The sequence below is a fragment of the Xyrauchen texanus genome, chromosome 16 (assembly GCF_025860055.1).
Source record: "Xyrauchen texanus isolate HMW12.3.18 chromosome 16, RBS_HiC_50CHRs, whole genome shotgun sequence".
Taxonomy (NCBI): domain Eukaryota; kingdom Metazoa; phylum Chordata; class Actinopteri; order Cypriniformes; family Catostomidae; genus Xyrauchen; species Xyrauchen texanus.
The window spans coordinates 36595222-36613496 of NC_068291.1; the positions used below are offsets into that span (position 1 = coordinate 36595222).

The window sequence follows — 18275 nt, forward strand, 5'->3', positions numbered from 1 at the left end:
AATAACATTTTAGCTTAGCGTAAAACGGACAATTTACACAAGGTTTATTTCTATTTCTTCTGCTCCAAACTTACTTCAAACTTTCTTCTCTGTCTGCTCGTATGAATGTAGCACATCATAAGAAAGTGTTTCATTGCTGTTCAAATGCACTTTGAATCGCATCATCCATCCATCCATCCATCCATCCATCGTCAACCGCTTATCCTGTGTACAGGGTCGCGGGAATCGCATCATTTATATGTATAAATGTTTTCCATCTGAAAGGAATAAATATTAAATGAAAAAAATGACAATAAAATGCAAAGTAATCTCTTCAGTAATCAAGATACTTTTTGAATGTAACCGTATTCTAAATACCAATTATTTAAATTGTAGCTATAGTGGAACACAGTTACTTATATTTTGTATTTTAAATACGTTAACTGTTACATGTATTCCGTTACTCCCCAACCCTGCCCATTATTGTATATACAGAATTACACTGTTTCACTGTTTCTGGCTAGTCTGGTACAAACACTGTCAATTGAGTTCACTTGTATTGAACACAGAACATTCTTTTAAAAATCATTTGATTTGACAGTTAAAATAAATACAAATCTTGTATATCGTATGTTTTACTTTGAAAAAAGTAAAGATTTATAAAGATTTTTATTTAAAAGTTTTCATAGTTTTATTACTAAATTATTAGTTTAAAATATAAAGTAATAATATACAGTGTGTAGGTGTGTCCAAACTTTTGACTGGTAGTGTATGTCATAATTAACTTCCAAAGTATTTGTAACAAAATGAGGCCACGGTTCCCTTGAGACCCATTTGAAAGAAAGCATCTGAACATGGTTGGTTGAATTGATCGAATGATGATCCTGCGTAAAGACAACACAGATTATAGTATTAACTTTGACCCACTGATGACGTGTCCCCTTGGCAAGTTCACAAGTTGTGTAGAGGTTACTACAGGTCATTTTGAGAGAAGCAAACACTCGTTTATACTCACATTACATTGCATAGATGCAGGATTGTTTCTCGGACTGGCATTTTCAATTCAAATGCAAATATTTGGCCTGCACTAAAAAGCCTTTTTAAAGGTCTGTTGCCATTCAAAATCCTCCAAAATAAAAACAAACTATCATTCAGGGCTTCAGACAAGTTTTTTTTTCCATTCTGATCTCAGTCTGAAGTGGGTGCTTGAAAATGTCAAAATCAGCATAGTGCAATAGTCAAAATAATCCAAGGCAGCAGATTAAGTAAAATCTTCTCAAATGTGACTCAAAGAGTTACTGCAGTGTTGGCCATTCGCTCATTGGATTAAGATGGCACAGTTGACTCTCAAAATCTTGTCAGAATCTTATTAGCATCTAAAGCACAAAAATGGCTGATCAATAATATTTAATGGTCATCATCCCAGTACTTAAGGATACAATCCATAATCATATTGGATTACAGGTAATGAAAGAAATTGCATGTAAACATAAGTAAGCAGTTATATATGTACGTAACTTTTAGCAAAAGCCTATATATAGGATATGATCATGGAACAATAGAATCACAACATTATTTGTTTATTTTCCAAAGTTTTTGTGTGTGTGTGTGTGTGTGTGTGTGTGTGTGTGTGTGTGTGTGTGTGTGTGTGTGTGTGTGTGTGTGTGTGTGTGTGTGTGTGTGTGTGTGTGTCTTTTATCTCAAAGAGTGTATAAATCTGAACTGTCAATTATGGATGACGTTATAAATGCATTTAAACTATGGTCCCCTGTTAAGCAGGTTCATTCGAAAAAGTACTCTAATCTAATGCAATCTAACTTCTCATGGACTGGTTGGTAAAATGTGTAAACGACATGGATCCATGTATTCATTAGCACTGGCTGGATGAGATATGCTTATTAAAGAGCTTACAAATGAGATAAAAGAGCTCTGCAATCTCCTGCTGTGGACAATGTTACCAAAGAATCCAATTTACACAAACTCTGGATTGTTGCTGATCATTTCAAAGAATTTAAAACTTAATATATCTTATACTTTTGGGACATTTCCATATGCTATATATATATATATATATATATATATATATATATATATATATATATAAGATTCTCAGGGTGAATTCAGTTCAATTTGCCCAATTTGTGATGAAAGATCACTTTACTGTTCTTAGAAATACTGCTAGATATATGAAGGAAGCACCGATGTATCGACTACTGATGTTTATAGGCCAATTATTGACCAAATTAAAACTGGTGGGTAATAAGCATGAAAATACAGATATGAAAAACCGATGGATTATTTATATTTAGTAGCACACTTTGTAAAAACTCTGTAAATTAAAATGTGCAATAAAAGCCACAATGTGTAGAAGGGCTGGCACTCCTAAGAACATAAAATATCTTTAGGGTATATAATGAATATATATCATCCAAAACAATGTCATATTTGTGATATTTCAGTTGTTTCTTTTAAATAAATTTGCTAAGTTATCCAAAATCAGTTTTTTGCATTGTCATTTGGGGTATGGAGTTTAGATTGATGTGAAAAAAAATACTAATTTAAAGCATTTTAGCATAAGGCTACAACATGCGAAAGTATAAAAAAATGAATGGGTCTGAATGCACTGTATATATATATATATATATTAAACAGTATATATTATATGTACTGTATATACTGTATGCTTAGAGTGAGTAATATTATTGATTATGGACACCTTGCACAGAACCGAAATATTAAAACAACCAACAGTTTGTTCAAGACATATTTTAATAAGAAACAAAGACACTTTTTTTGACCAAATGTGTATTTCATTCATTTTGACACAAATGCAAGCCTCACTTACACAATTCACCAACATTATGCTCCATTACAAACACTTCACAATGTGTATTTCATATAAAAGGTCTTACAAAATATATCTCACATTTCTAAAAAAGGGGAAAAACTTTAGAATACAATGTAAAAATGCCCTTCTAATATTGTCAAGTTGCCGGGGTTACACTGAATCATCCATTAGTTTGACATTATGCCTTTTCATATGTGCGCACACACTCCACTCCCTCAAAGGTCAACGTCTGTAAACAGCAAAGATTGGGAGAGGAAATATTAAGATCATCATTTTTCAATATGTATTGTGCATCAATATGAGCACTAAATATTCATGGCACTAATGGCATTAAAACTAAGTTGTATTTAAAAAATATTGTATGTATACTAATATTTATAATGCAACTCACCATAATCAATTTTCCATCTTTGAGTTCTCTAACAAACTTTGTCTCCTTGCCGTCCCACCTCTGAACATGGACAAGGTTGTCTCCTTCCATGGTTACAGTTGACTGAAATAATATGAAATGTGATTTGTCTTGTTCTACACAAAAATTATATTTTGCATTTGTGCAAGTTCATACAAGGTAGCAGATCATGCAGGGTAAAAAGCAGACCTACTGTAAGTTGCAAAGAGTGCATTTAAATTAATTTGCAATATTGATTCTTTAAAAATAAAAAATGAAATTGCTACAGCCTTTGCACACATCAATGAGTGTCTGTCACAGAAAACATACTTAAATGGCACAAACCTTTACGTGTCTGTCATCTGCTGTGGTTTCGTCAAACTCCTCACCCAGTTTGAATGAAATCTCAGTATTTTTGAAGGTACTCAGTGTCTTTATACAAAGCTTGTCCCCTTCATGGCTGATGGCAATTGTGGGTTTGGTAACATTGCCAACTTGCCTAGTAGCAAAACCAACACCTGTGGACAAAAAAGAGAGAAGGCAAACATTAGCCTACAGACAGAAGCCAAACTTATGCATGCATGCATACACCTAAAGAGCAGGCTGCACTATTGCACTTTGCATGTGCAAAGATGCTCAGACCAATCTGTCTTTTTGCAAAAACCTAATTATTTTTTACTTACCCAGTGCTTTCATATATTCATCAAAATTCTTGCTGTCCACCAATTTCCAAGTTGCACAAAATGCATCAACCATATTGACAGTTTTAAAAATGTAGTGGTCCTTTAAAAGTTCACAGGCTCCTTTGTGTGTCTGCACTCTGCAGGCTGGAAAGCCCAAAGTAATTAATACTCAGGGAGGCGGGGATTATGAAGAAGCTTGTGCTGATTGGATGCATTTTTATCTACTCAAGCTGTGATTGGTTTAAATACATGGTGAGAAGTGACACTGTAATTTCAGTTGTCTAATCCAATAACGGGTCTTGCTTGGACTTTGCATTTGAGCAAAGATTACAATTTCCAAAATTACTATAAAGACGTAGTTTATTACAGTGTTACATAGATTATCATATAAATAATCTGGGTAAGCATCTTAATAGCATCATAATTATATGGAATAAAAACAAATATTGCACAAATAAATCTACGTAAAACAAGATTAATTTAAAGATAACTATAATGGTTATAGAATACAAGGTCAGTGCAAAAACTGGACACAAATTCACCCCTTTCTCTGGAGGCATTTTGTTGATACACAGGTGCAATTCAATATTTAGAGAAATCTGTTTGTGCATTAAGTCACATTTTAATGAACCTTTGTGACTTAAAGCACAAAGAAAATTATCGATCAAAAATACATTAATACATTTTACCTGGTTGCTAAGATGCTGAGTGGTTGCTATGAGGTTAGGCTACTATAATGTTCTATGAAGTATTGAAGGCTATGTAATATAAAAGTTTTTATATACTTTTTTATGCAGAAAACACAAGCATATTTAAAAAACATTCGTTATCCACTGCACACAATAAATTGCACGCCACAGAATTTGTACTGAATACATGATATGCTTGTTACTATGTAACTACGCTTATTGATTTGAAAGTGTTCTCACTGATAGCCTTACAGTGTAAGCACTGGATTGCAGGCGGAACTAGATAGTAAATATTTCCTAAGAGACCAACGCGTAATATTCCTCTATGTGGCGCAAGAGGGCTCAGAGAGCAGAAAGATCACTTGGAGCAGCATTCACATTTCAGAAAGTTTTATGTCTTATTGGGTCATTTGTGCCCTAAATGTCTAATAGTTTAAATTTTTGAATTTCTAGAAGTGTAAAATGACATACAAATGCAGACCCACAATAAAAATATATATAAAATTGTTAAAATAAAGTACCTCATCGGTAGTCACGAACAACTGTGATTGGTCCATCATCACCAGCGCCGAGAAAAGTTACAGGAACCACGTGACAACGCATTATACAAGCCGCTTCAAACGCGGTCTGAAAATTTATTTACATCTGAATAATTACACTTCGCCAGTTTAACAGCCATTTAATGGAAAATACACCGTGCAGGGTAAAAATATTTATTATTTAGACTAATCAGACATCGTTTCTGAGCCTTTAAGACCCCGCCCATTGTGCGTGTTCTTCCAGCGTATTCCATTTCTATGGTTCTTTTTACCAACTGATTCGCACGGCTTTGAGACCGTTTGAGACAGCCGCTAGGAGGCAATCGTATTCCATTCGGCACACACGACTGCAGTTCATCTCAGTAGATCTCGCTGCCATTACCATAAATTGCTTAGAAGTATTTGTACAGTCACTAAACAAATGCCAAGGGGTTATGCAGCCGTAACATGACTTCTTAAGCATTCTCACTTTGAGTCATTCCAAAGTCGCAACACTACCTCATACCTTTACATCATATGAAATGAAAACACTTCATTCGAAGCAGATGAAATTTCGAGGCGTTTTGCCGTTGTTTCCCAACTGTTTCCCCTCAAATGTCTCCCTATTTCTCCATAAGTCATTAATAAAGCTTCGAAGGATACCCCTCCCCAAAACAGGAAACTATGTGATGCCACTTAAAGGAATAGTTCACCCAAAAATTAAAATTCTCTCATCATTTACTAACCCTCATGCTATTCCAGCTGTGTATGCTGAACACACATATTTTGAGAAAAATATCTCAGCTCTGTAGGTCCGCAAGTGAATGGTGGCCAGAACTTCGGAGCTCCATAAAGCACATAAAGGCAGCATAAAAGTAGTCCATTCGACTCCAGTCGTTTAATAAATGTCTTCAGAAGTGATATGATAGGTGTTGGTGAGAAACAAATCAGTAGATTTAACAAGTCCTTTTTTATTATAAATATACTTTCAAACAGTCGTCACATGCACGTTCAAGAGAGGACCAGGTTCTTCTTCTGTGATTCACATTCTTCGTCCATATTTCCACCTAGCCTTCTGGGCAGGGGAGAGAATGAAAAAAGGGAGGTATAAAGAAAAGGAAAATAATGAATAAGTCATATTTGCACAACTGCCCAAAAGGTGACTATATGCACGAAAAATGTGAATTGAAAAAAACAAAAGAAGACCTCTCGTGAATGTGCATAGAAGGGCTGTTTGAAGATACATTTATGGAAATAAATGACTTACATATTGACTTTCTCACCCACACCTATTATATAATTTCTGAAGATATAAACACACCCACTGGATTACTTTTATAATCCCTTTATGTGCTTTTTACATCTTCAAATGTCTGGCCTCCATTCACTTGCATTGAATGGACCTACAAAGATGAGACGTTCTTCTAAATATCTTCATTTGTGTTCTGCAGAGGAAAGAAAGTCATATACATCTGGGATGACATGAGGGTGAGTAAATGATGAGACATTTTTCATTTTGGGGTGAACTGTTCCTTTAATATTGAGCTGAGTCTTTACTGCAGATGCCGAATAAAGTGTCACCACAAACCATAAGGCCTATGACCACACCCTTGTTTTATCCTAATTATGATGCCAAAGAGGAGGCCTGAATGTAACCATGGAGCTTTTTTGGTATATATATGTAATTAAATAGTGAATGTGATTAAAATGATTGATTTGTTTTGATAAATCATACTGTAAAGTTCACCTAATGGACCAAGACAAGCTGTTTCTACAAAGCATTAAAATACTACATGAAAAAGGCACCCTAAAGGGACTAAGAACAAAACCTATATTTTTAGGCACAGTTTGTGGTCCTAAAATGCATGCAATTAGGATAAAACTCTTGCTGTTCTGTAATGTTATACACAATAAGACGCCACAATTTAAACTATGGTACTCTATAATTTAATGGGTATGGCAGAACGTTCTGAACAAAGAGAACTTCAGACCCTGCTGTTTTCAATTAAACTGGCAGGCTGAAAGGTATGTCCGGCTGCCTCAGATCTTACACTCGGCCAAGCAAGAAAGAAAGGATGATTCTGGCTGTACTTAACCTTTACAAATGTACTTTGTAAGTTTCTATTGTGAAATTAAAATGGAATTTATAACAAATGTGGATACCATTAACCAAGCTACAGTAAAGTAAAATTTTGTCAAGACAAACATTGAATGCTGAAACCTTACCTGAACATTTAAAACAGCTTTACTTTAAATATTCTATACCTTTGAAGGTTATTTAGTCAAGAAGTTTAGATATTTGGGTAGGCTGAAAAGCCTTTTGATGTTTGAAGGTTATAAGCCTTGTGTAAAGAGTATGGATGGGAATCGTAAGGAATTTAACGATACCGGTTCCAATTTCAATTCCTCTTAACGATTCCAGTTCCTTAACGTTTCCAGAATCGATTCCAGTAGTTCTTTTAGTACCTTTTTTAAATTATTATTTGGAAATGAGAAATGCAATTCTTTTTGTATTTACTACCCTCTGCTATCTGTTACCAAATGATGAGATCATTTGAGATGTCTACAGAGCAGATATAACAAATCAAAAATACATTTAATAGCCTACAATTCTTGTAAAAGGTGCTTAACCTCGAGTGGTCTCTCCCAGCAGGAACCTGACCAGTCTCGCCTAGATGAATGGTCCCTGCAGTCCGGATGCTGTCAAGCGACCACGTTCTGCTCATAACGAACTGTATAAGTCCTGGTGCGTGCCCTTCTCAGTGCACTCACGCGATGACGCGAACGGTCATGACCAACTACTCTCAGTGGAGGAGGCGGTAGCGGCACACCTCTGCCTAGCAAGTAACAGGGCATGGAAATCACGGCCCATACATCCTTCCAAGCCGTGTCGACAAATGTCCCCACTGGCTGGAAAAGCTTACTCAGCGGCAGTACAAGCTGGATCAGCACTCCACGCAATAGTGGTGCTCCAGGTATTTCAAGCCAAGCTTCTCAAGCAAATGTATGAGCAAGGCTTCGATCCAAAGACATTCAAACATGTTGCCAGCTGGCCTCTTTGGCGGCTCTGTGAATACGTTTGCTGAGCATTGCATTGCAACTTGCAGCAATCACAGGCCATAAAACACTTTATGTCAAAACAGAGTACATCACAGCCTGTTCGGCCTTGCTCTGTTTCGAGCCAGCACCCGACTAAAAGCCCCATGCCTGCTGCCTCAGTGCCGGCACCTGCCGTAGCCGAGCCACCGGTAAGGCCACACAAGCCGTGGCCCAAACAGAAGCAGCCGTATCAGCGCCCGACTCGTGCCGGCAGAACAACATCACACATTCTCAATAAAAAGCCCTTTTCCTCTTCAAAGCCCACACATTATGCACAACCACTTCCTTATGGTGAGCGATGCATTATATCATATGGTGAGCAAACAAAATTGCCCTCTGTCCTGTTACTCATATGCATGGCGAGCCCTAATGGGAGCCCTAATGGGAGCCCTATACCAGAATGGGTGCAAAAAAAACAATAGAACATGGTTATACATTATACGATTTGCATGCCGGCCACCCCGTTTCAATGGCGTTCTGTCTTCCATGGTTTCATCCTAAGACGCTAAGAGCCAAAACACACAATCTCATTGTGAAAGCGCGATAGAGGTTGTGCCAAATTGTTAAGCCCAAAAAGGGTTTTACAGCCGTTAGTTTCTTGTCCCGAAGTAAGATGGCAGGCTTCGGCTGATCCTGGATCTGAGACATTTGAATCGCACACTCACAATGCACCTGTTCAAAATGATTACTCAGAAAAAGACCTTATCACATGTACGCCCACACAATTGGCTTGCATCGATAGATCTGAAGGATGCATACTTTCCTATCCAAATTGTACGACATCACAGGATGTTTTTTGAGATTCGCGTTCGAGGGAACAGCATATTTAATCAAAGTCCCGCCCTTCGGACTGCTTTTGGCACCTGGCACGTTCACAAAGTTCTGAGCGGCGTGTGCATCTTGAACTTCCTTCTATGATTGGCTGTTACTGGCTAAAATAGAGGCTATGTTATGCCAGTACAGAGATTGCTGCTTCAACATCTAAACAGCTTTGGCCTCAGTGTGAACTGGGTTGCTCTCCCCTAGCCAACATATCTCCTTTTTGGGAGTCCGCCTCAACTCCACAAGCAGGCGCGTGCACCTCACAAGCGTGTTCAGGCCATTCTACAGTGTCTGTCTCAGTTCAAACTAAGGAGAACACTTCCACTGAAGCTGATTCAAAAAGCATTGGGGTTTTAATTAATTAATTTAATTACATTAATTTAATTAATTAATTGAAAACATTAGGGTCTGAATTTCTCTTTGTTCAGAACGTTCTGCCATACCCATTAAATTATAGAGTACCATAGTTTAAATTGTGGCGTCTTATTGTGTATAACATTACAGAACAGCAAGAGTTTTATCCTACTTGCATACATTTTAGGACCACAAACTGTGCCTAAAAATACAAGTTTTGTTCTTAGTCCCTTTAGGGTGCCTTTTTCATGTAGTATTTTAATGCTTTGTAGAAACAGCTTGTCTTGGTCCATTAGGTGAACTTTACAGTATGAGAAACACCATCAATCATTTTAATCACATTCCCTATTTAATTACAAAAAAGCATTGAGGTTTATGGCAGCGGCATCCATTAGGTCTCAGGTGTAAGAAACCTCTTAAGTGCTGGCTCAAGCGCCATGTGCCACGACATGCTTGGGGCCATAGGCGCATGCACATCACTATATCCTGCCGCTGTATAGCTGCTATAGCACCTTGGCGCAGACCTATTGTAACACCAAGGGGTGTTAATGGGTGAATGGAGACTTCATCCTCAAACTGTATTGCGGATATGTGAAATATTCAGCAAAAACAAAATCTATATATTTGATTATATATAGCGATGTGCTCCTTGTTCTCAGTCAGAAATTCTGATGAAATGGTGTTTGTGCACCTGCTTTTATAGCGGACAGCTTCGCACCAAAACAGGCAGGGCTCTAACACCATAGCCAATATTAGAATATTGCCATTATTGTAGAGAGATTTCAAATAGGTTGTGTAAGAAGGCACTCCCCATATGCATAAATAAATGCAATGTCTCTTTCCCTTTGTCTCAGGGAACCAAGGTTTACGTACGTAACCGAGACATTCGTTGAATACCGTATTTTATAAAAAAAAAAATTGTCTGCGGAACGATCCAATAACACTTTAAACTGCAGTACAGCCCATTAAAGAGACTGTAAGTTTATCCCTCACAGCCTTGTTGTCAGTAGGCCTACTATTAAAAATCAATAATAGCGTAAATACGGTCTATAAATGGAAGTGCTGTATGTTTTGTGCTGTATTTTCAAAAGAACCGGATCCTTTGAATAATTATTTTGGGAATAGAACTACACACTTTTAAGTTGTAGAGTCAGTAGAGGGCATCGCTCCTGCAGAAATGTGCTGCTGGAAACACTGTCACAATATTTCAGGACGGTGTTCCAGCCGAGTCGGCGGAAAATTGCACACAGGAGAACCGTTAATGGAACCGAAAGTCAAGGAGATTATACGATTCCGGTATTTTTTTAAGAATGAACAAGAACCGGTTCTTGATTCCCAACCCTACTAATGAGTGATTTTTGCTTTGTGTATTATTAAGTGTTTAATACGGTTTTCTGAGTGGTTCCTTGAGCATTGCTTAGCAGTTGCTAACGTGTTCTGGGTTGTTGCTAAGGTGTTATAGGTGGTAGCTAAGGTGCTGCTAAGCGGTGGTGTTCATATTGGTTGTAAGATGACTACAACAGTAGGTCATACTGGGTGGTTGCTAGACAGCTGCAATACAATATAATGCAGAATTATGGATGACAGTGATGTAATAATCAGGTTCTATTAGGCAATAAACAATGTAGAGATACTAAATGTTCTTCAAATTTCATGACTGAAGAACATTAGGTTTTTACAATGGGCATATTTAATTTTTAGTGGTTATAATCTTGGTGAAAGGTCATATCTGATCACCCAAATGAGGAACATATATAATGGCAACAATTTTTCCTTTTAAGGTATTTACATTTTTCCAATCAATTGTGTATTTTATGCTATATGACTGCAGCATGTCATTGATGCACATCCCAAAAATTTCACTTAAAATAAAGTATTTCAGAGCAAAGCAAATGTACACAATTCAACCACCTTTTTCGTCTTTTTGTTGAGCCACATGTGGCTGGCAGACCTGAGTGAAAGCATGTGTTTTCATTTAGCCCTTTGGGTAAATAGGAAACTCTGAGAAGAGAGGATAAAGTTGAATCTCATTAACTTGTTGTGTTTTCAGACTCTTTTAAGGTTTTCATTGGTCAGTCAGGAGGAGTCAATCTGCTACTTGTGAATTATTTGAACTGCATATGTTAACTAACATTTAAGGAAACACAGTGATAAGTAATAACACGGTTTGATTTTGATCATTACTGGCACAGGGCAACTGCGACAGAGCAGAAGACTATGTGCATTTACTCAAAAGATTCCAGAAAACACTGCTCCATCTATATGTGCTGGTTAACTTCTAGTAATGGCAAAACGCTGTTGGAAAAATATAAATGAAAAATAAATAAATAAATAAAAATTCCAAGATAAGTTCCTTTTGGAGTAGAATGAATTATCTTAATTTATTCCAGAAGGCTGAATTAGTGAGATTTACTTGTGCTGAAAAACATGGCAGAAGAGGTGATATACATTCACTCAATAACTGTACTATAATAAAAATCATGAATTAACTTTTGAGTTTCTTAATACTGACATTAAGTTTGTTCCAATATTTGCAGTATATTAAACATACTATATATGTATGTGTATGTGTGAATCTCACGTAAACATGTCAAAGTTACATTTCATCCCAAAATCAGCTGAAAACTAATAAGAAGTTATAAGCCTATTTAAGGACCATTTTTGCATTATCATTTGTTCAGATGTTGTAATTTTGATGTTTTATAAATATATAATAATATTTATGTATGTATGTATATATATATATTTTCACATTATTCTCAATTATAATTATTTATATTATGTAAAACAGTAAAAAGCAGTTCAACAAAAAATACAGTAATGTTTTTAATAAAAGTAATTGTAATTAAATAGTGATGACATTATTTTCATGACAATTAAGCATATTTTCACAAATTCTTTACCATAATCACCATAATTAGTCCAGATTTTATATTTTTAGGGTTCTAATATATCTTATATATTATCTTATTTATATAATATATATTAGATTATATTACACTTTATTGTCATTGTGCAGAGTACAGGTACAGAGCCAATGAGCAATATGTACTGTATATACTTATATATAGATAGATATATATAAGTATATACAATAAAGGTTTTTATGGAGTGCAAAGTTATGAGGTAGAGAAGCAGAGATGTCTCAATGCAAATGTCTATGAATACAGTACAAGGTGCAAATTAACAAGTATAAACACTGAAGTTGCATTGTACAGAATGAAGTATAAATATATATGTTCATATATATATATATATATATATATATATATATATATATATATATATATATATATAGCTTGTGACCATAACAGTGCAAGCATCATCAAGTACAAATTATTTGCAAAGGAATGTGCAAAAAAATAAAAACAAATGTAGTCCGAGTGGGATGTAGTGTTCATCGCCCGAGTTTAGAGTTCAGTAGGCTGACAGCTGAGGGAAAGAAACTGTTCCTGAGTATTCTGGTGCGACAGCGAAGACCCCTATAGCGTCTCCCAGATGGGAGAGGAGTAAACAGACCATGGTTGGGGTGAGAGGTGCCTTTGATAATGCTTCTCACCCTCCTTAGGCAGCGTTTGTGGTGAATGTCTTTGATGGGGGTAGCTGAACACCAGTGATGTATTGGGTAGTTTTCACCACCCACTGGATGGCCTTCTGTTCTGAGACAGTGCAGTTGCCATACCACACTATTATGCAGTTTGTTAGGATACTTTCAATAGTGCAGTAGTAAAAGTTCAGCAGGATGTGTGGGGACAGGTGAGCTTTCCTTAGCTTCCTAATGAAGTAAAGGCGCTGTTGCGTATCGCATCGCCGCTGATCAGGCCTACCACTGTGGTGTCATCTACTAACTTGATTATGGAGTTGGAGCCATGCTCAGGAATGCAGTCGTGGGTGAAGAGGGAGTAGAGGACTGGACTCAGCACACAACCCTGTGGTGCACCAGTGTTCAAAGTGAGGGTGGAGGAGTTGTTTTTGCTGATCCAAGGTCCAAGGTTCAATTGCAGATTGAGGGGCTGATGCCAAAATGAATGAGCTTGGACAGCAGCTTGGATGGGATCACAGTATTGAAGGCAGAACTGAAATCAATCAATAGCATCCTGACATATGTGTTGTTTTTGTCCAAGTGAGTCAGGGCAAGAGCTGACGATAGCATCCTCAGTTGACCTGTTGTGTTTGTAGGCGAACTGATATGGATCCAGTGTTGGGGGCAGGCATGTTTTCAGATGGGAGAGGACAAGCCTCTCAAAACACTTAGTGATGATGGGAGTAAGAGCAATGGGGAGGAATTCATTGAGGGCCACAGCAGCAGCATGTTTTGGTACTGGCACAATGGTGGCTGTTTTGAAGCAGGTGGGGACAATGGCCTGGGCCAAGCAGAGGTTGAAAATGTTGGTGAAGACATCAGCCAGCTGTTCTGCGCAGGCCCTGGTCACTCAGCCAGGTATGCCATCAGGGCCAACAGCTTTATGTGCATTCACTCTGCTCAGTGGAGCACATGTCACTGGTGGAAAATGTGAGCAGCAGATCATCAGGTGGGAGCTCAGCATTTATGGATGGTTCTTTGTTTCCACGATCAAAGCGAGCATAAAAGGTGCTGTTCGTCTGGGAGGTTGGTATTTCTGGTTGGGGGAGGGGTGGGGGGGTGCTGTTCACTGGTATGTAATCTGTGAGGGCATGGATGCCTGTCCACATACATCTTTGTTCTTAAATTTGTCCTCAATACACAGTTTGTAATTGTGTGTGGCTGCTTTAATTCCCCTCTTCAGATTGGCCCTGGATAAATTGTAGGCTTCCCAGTCACCAGATCTGAAAGCAGCACCATGTGCCTTCAGCAGGAGTCAGACTTGTTCACCCAGGGTTTCTGATTGGGGTATGTTTTAAATGTTTTATGGGTGGTTACCTTGTCGACACACCTGTTGATGTGTTGCAGAACAGAATTTGTGAAGGTATTAATGTCCATATGTGAGTCCAGGTTGGCCTGAGAAGCAACCGCATTCCTGTCTGTGTTCAGGAACTCATGCTTTAGTGAAGTCCTCATTGTGGGTTTCACACGTCTGATAATGGGGGTGTATTTGGGGAGTAGGAATAGGGATAAGGGATCATATATTATTCTTAATAAGGATTATCATTTAAAACAATGCTTTTAAAAATAATATGATTTAAGTCAGCATAAATTAAAGCCAGTACAACAAACAATTTTTGTGATGTAAAAATACTTTACAGTTTAATTAATGCATCATTATTTATTACAGTAATAAATACATCATTATTTCTACTTTAATTAATTCATGACAGTTACACTTATTTTAATCGTTTATGAAGATACAGATTAAACTACTGGAGTTTTATGGATTATTTTTATGCTGCCTTTATATGCTTTTTGGAGTTTCAAAGTTATGGCAACCATTCACTTTAATTGAATGGACCTAGAGCTGAGATATTCACTGAAAGGTCTTCATTTGTGTTCAGCAGAAGACAGAAAGTCATACACATCTGGGAAGGCATGAGGGTGAGGAAATGATGAGAGAATTTTCATTTTGGGGTGAACTTTTCCTTTAAGAAACAACTGTTTGTCATGAGCCTCAATAACAAATACAAATAAAATAAATGATCATAAAATAAATATAAATGCTAAAACTTCAATCTTTGGATGTCAGAGACAGAACTGTGTCCTCACAGTTTTTAAAAGGTCACCACTTGAAACAGCAAACTAAAGGGTAGAAATTGTTTATAAGGCCATTTATTGAGGTCTCCACTAGATTTCAAGATCATCAGGCCTTGCGTGACTACTCGCTCGACTACTAGGTCGAGGTTCAAGCTCCTTGAGCAGCAGCAGCTCTTTTCCCAGAGTTACTTTCTCAGGGCATGGAAAGCGCTGAGTGTGGCAGTAGTCCCTCTGACCCAGCTGGTTCTGTTCTGTGCTAAAATTTGTCCAGTTCTGCCCATTGGCTTGCTTGTCGTAATTGTCAGAAGAGTTGGATTTACCACCTGTATCTAGATTGTACCTGAGATTAGGGACAGGGGCCGAAGAGTCTGTGTAATACCCGTAGCTGTACAGGTTTCTTGGAAAAGGCTTGACATTACAGGCACTGCCAAAGTTTTTCTCTGTCTCCTTGATTTTGTCTTTCATCCTCTTTAAAATCACATAAAAAAACTCAAAGACGTTGAGCGCTAGAGAAACCAGTGACACGACCAACATGAAGATGATAAAAACAGTCTTCTCTGTAGGACGAGACAGGAAGCAGTCCACTTTATGGGGACAAGGGAACTTTTGACACGTGTAAATGGCAGACAGCTTGAACCCATAGAGATGCCACTGTATCAACAGGAAACCAACTTCAAATACTGACTTCAATACGATGCTCACTATATAGGTGTAAAATATCCCACCTCTCATCTTGATCTTCCCATGATCTTCCAACCCGTACTTGAACTTCTTTGTTTCGATCTTCCGTAGAAGAACATCGACATCTCCACCTTTGCTCTGAATGTCTTTAAATTTCTCCTCTTTCTTGTTCAACTTCTCTTCCTTGTGCATAAGGAACACAACATGGCTGAGGTACAGGAGAGTCGGTATGGATACAAATATTATTTGGAGAACCCAGAGGCGCACATGGGAGATGGGGAACGATTTGTCGTAGCACACGTTTTTACAGCCAGGCTGCTTTGTGTTGCACTTGAATGCTGACTGCTCGTCTCCCCAGGCCGACTCCACCGCCGTTCCCATCAGCAGGATCCGGAAGATGAAAAGAACAGAGAGCCAGACTTTGCCTCCCGCTGTGGAGTATGCCTGGACCTTGTCAAGAAGTTTCCCCAGCATGCTCCAGTCACCCATGATTAAAGATATTCTGTATTAAACAACGAGGACCAACCTTCAAGCTGACAGAGAGAGTAAATTTATTGAGTATTATAAACAAAAGTTCCCTGGTGATAAATCTCAACACATCCGAGAGGTTTTTCTGTCCATATTACTGCCCAATAAAATATCAGAACTCTCTGGCACATATTCAGATATGTTCATGGTGGGTCAGTCTCTACTCTGAAAAGTCACAATATATGTGACTATATGAAATATATGATAAATATATTGATCTTCAGAAATACAGTATAGCTAATATAGCTAAAAACACAAGCATTTAAAGGGATAGTTCACCCTAAACAATGAATACACTCATCCTTATGTTGTTCCAAATCCTGATTTACACTATTTCTTATGTAGAACACAAAAGGAGATGTTATGCATGTCACCAGTCACCATTCACTTTCATTGCAGCTTTTACATACATTAAAAATTAATGGTCAGTCCCTAACAATCTGTCTTAACATCTCCAATGTATTCCACGATAGAAATAAATACGGTTTGGAACAACATGAGGGAGAGCCAATGAGGACAAGAATCCCAATGAGGACAAAACATCTAAAATACCGCATATACGTGCAGTTTATAAAACAAAAAGGAAACGTTTGAAAGATTTAACATCTCTTTAATCAATGTTGACTCTTCAAGTCCTTGCCAATATTTCTGAAGAATAAACTCCACCCCATATTCTGAATTTTTAGGGAAAAGGCTACAAACATTAGCAATAATTGACATAATACAGTTTATATACTAGAAAGGAAACTGAGAAACATCTCTCTAATCCGTGTTAACTATGCAGTCCCTGTAAATATAGCCAATCTTACCTGGAATCTTCTTCTAAATGCCAAGCATTTTGTCAGTCACAGTAGCCTAACTGTCCGTAACACATTTCAATTTAACATTCCTCAAAAACAAGCATATTCGGTGTAAAATGAACGTTTTCCACAGCAAATGTGCCCTCAACCATCCGTCGGAGTGACTGAGTCAGAGTATAAGGTCAGCTGACTCAAACTTTAGACTTCTAGAAGTTCTCTATCTCCGTTACGTTTTTGAGAGAAAATATCTTGGAATAACGGTGTGAAGGAAAAGTGGAAATACCGCCATCTGGTGTAGAAGTATAGCTCAATGCAATAAAACAAAACTATGAAAAACGAAAACAAAGTCATTCAACATTTTGCGAGGTGTCTGTGCTTGAAGTGGTGCAGTTCGCAGCGGTAAGCAGTACCTGCACTTCTAATGTTCCCTACTCTACAGAGTACTCTACTCCCGGTACGATGTAATGTCTATTAATGTAAGACAGGGATTTGATGCGGCCCGCCAGTCACTTTGATCTGACCTTCCAACTGATTTTGATAAAATCGCGGTAAACGTCAGAACGCTGTTTTAATTCAAAAATGTCATTCTTCTATACTACTCCTGCCATTGACATAAATGGTAGTTGTAAGAGTAGTATGGGTAGAATTCCATTTCGAACTCAGTGGCTTTCTGAGCAAAACTCAGCTGTGAGTTTAACAACACTCAACAAGTGCAACAGCACAGGCCCTCGTCAAGCGACCCGTGGTCCAGTTCCGGAGGAGCGCACGTGTTTAAGCTTGTCTGGACATAGTGTTACTCTTCTCTAAAACATGAACCAGCAACTTTTGGGTGAGCACATTTTATTGCGTCATATTCACTATTGCTTAGCTGCTAGGTGCAGTCAAAACTACAGACTTAAAATAAAAAAGACTCAAGCCTTTTTTCACTAGAGACAAAATGATGATGAAAACTGAACCTTTAAATAAAATAAATAGGAAAAAAAAAAAATATTCTCCATTCTTTCTTGTAGTGTTCGTAAAAAGATTATATGAATTGTCATTGAACTTGTCTATGCATAGTCTATATCCTGACAGTGATTGGTTCATCTCAATCCTTAGCATCATCAAATCAGTTTGTTCACCGTTTCTAATTATTATTATCTACACAAGTATCTGCTCCTGTGTGCAAATGAATGCGTGCAGGACAAGGAAGGCTAATTTTGCCCTCCTTGAATTGGAGGA

At 37.6% G+C, this 18275-nt stretch overlaps 2 protein-coding genes across 2 annotated transcripts; both read right to left on the reverse strand.

The window, feature by feature from the left end:
- Nucleotides 1-2737: 2737 nt before the first annotated feature.
- On the reverse strand, nt 2738-4024 carry LOC127656880 (fatty acid-binding protein, brain-like). Its single transcript, XM_052145406.1, has 4 exons — nt 3899-4024; nt 3561-3733; nt 3219-3320; nt 2738-3056 (listed from the first exon to the last, which is right to left on the reverse strand). The coding sequence occupies exons 1-4, from the start codon at nt 3969-3971 to the stop codon at nt 3006-3008; spliced, it is 399 nt and encodes a 132-aa protein (XP_052001366.1). The 5' UTR covers nt 3972-4024; the 3' UTR covers nt 2738-3005.
- An 8660-nt stretch (nt 4025-12684) lies between these two features.
- On the reverse strand, nt 12685-17223 carry LOC127656892 (gap junction alpha-1 protein-like). The gene is made up of 2 exons (XM_052145422.1): nt 17064-17223; nt 12685-16259 (listed from the first exon to the last, which is right to left on the reverse strand). Exon 2 carries the CDS (start codon nt 16213-16215, stop codon nt 15136-15138), a length of 1080 nt encoding a protein of 359 aa, XP_052001382.1. The 5' UTR covers nt 16216-16259; nt 17064-17223; the 3' UTR covers nt 12685-15135.
- Nucleotides 17224-18275: the final 1052 nt, after the last annotated feature.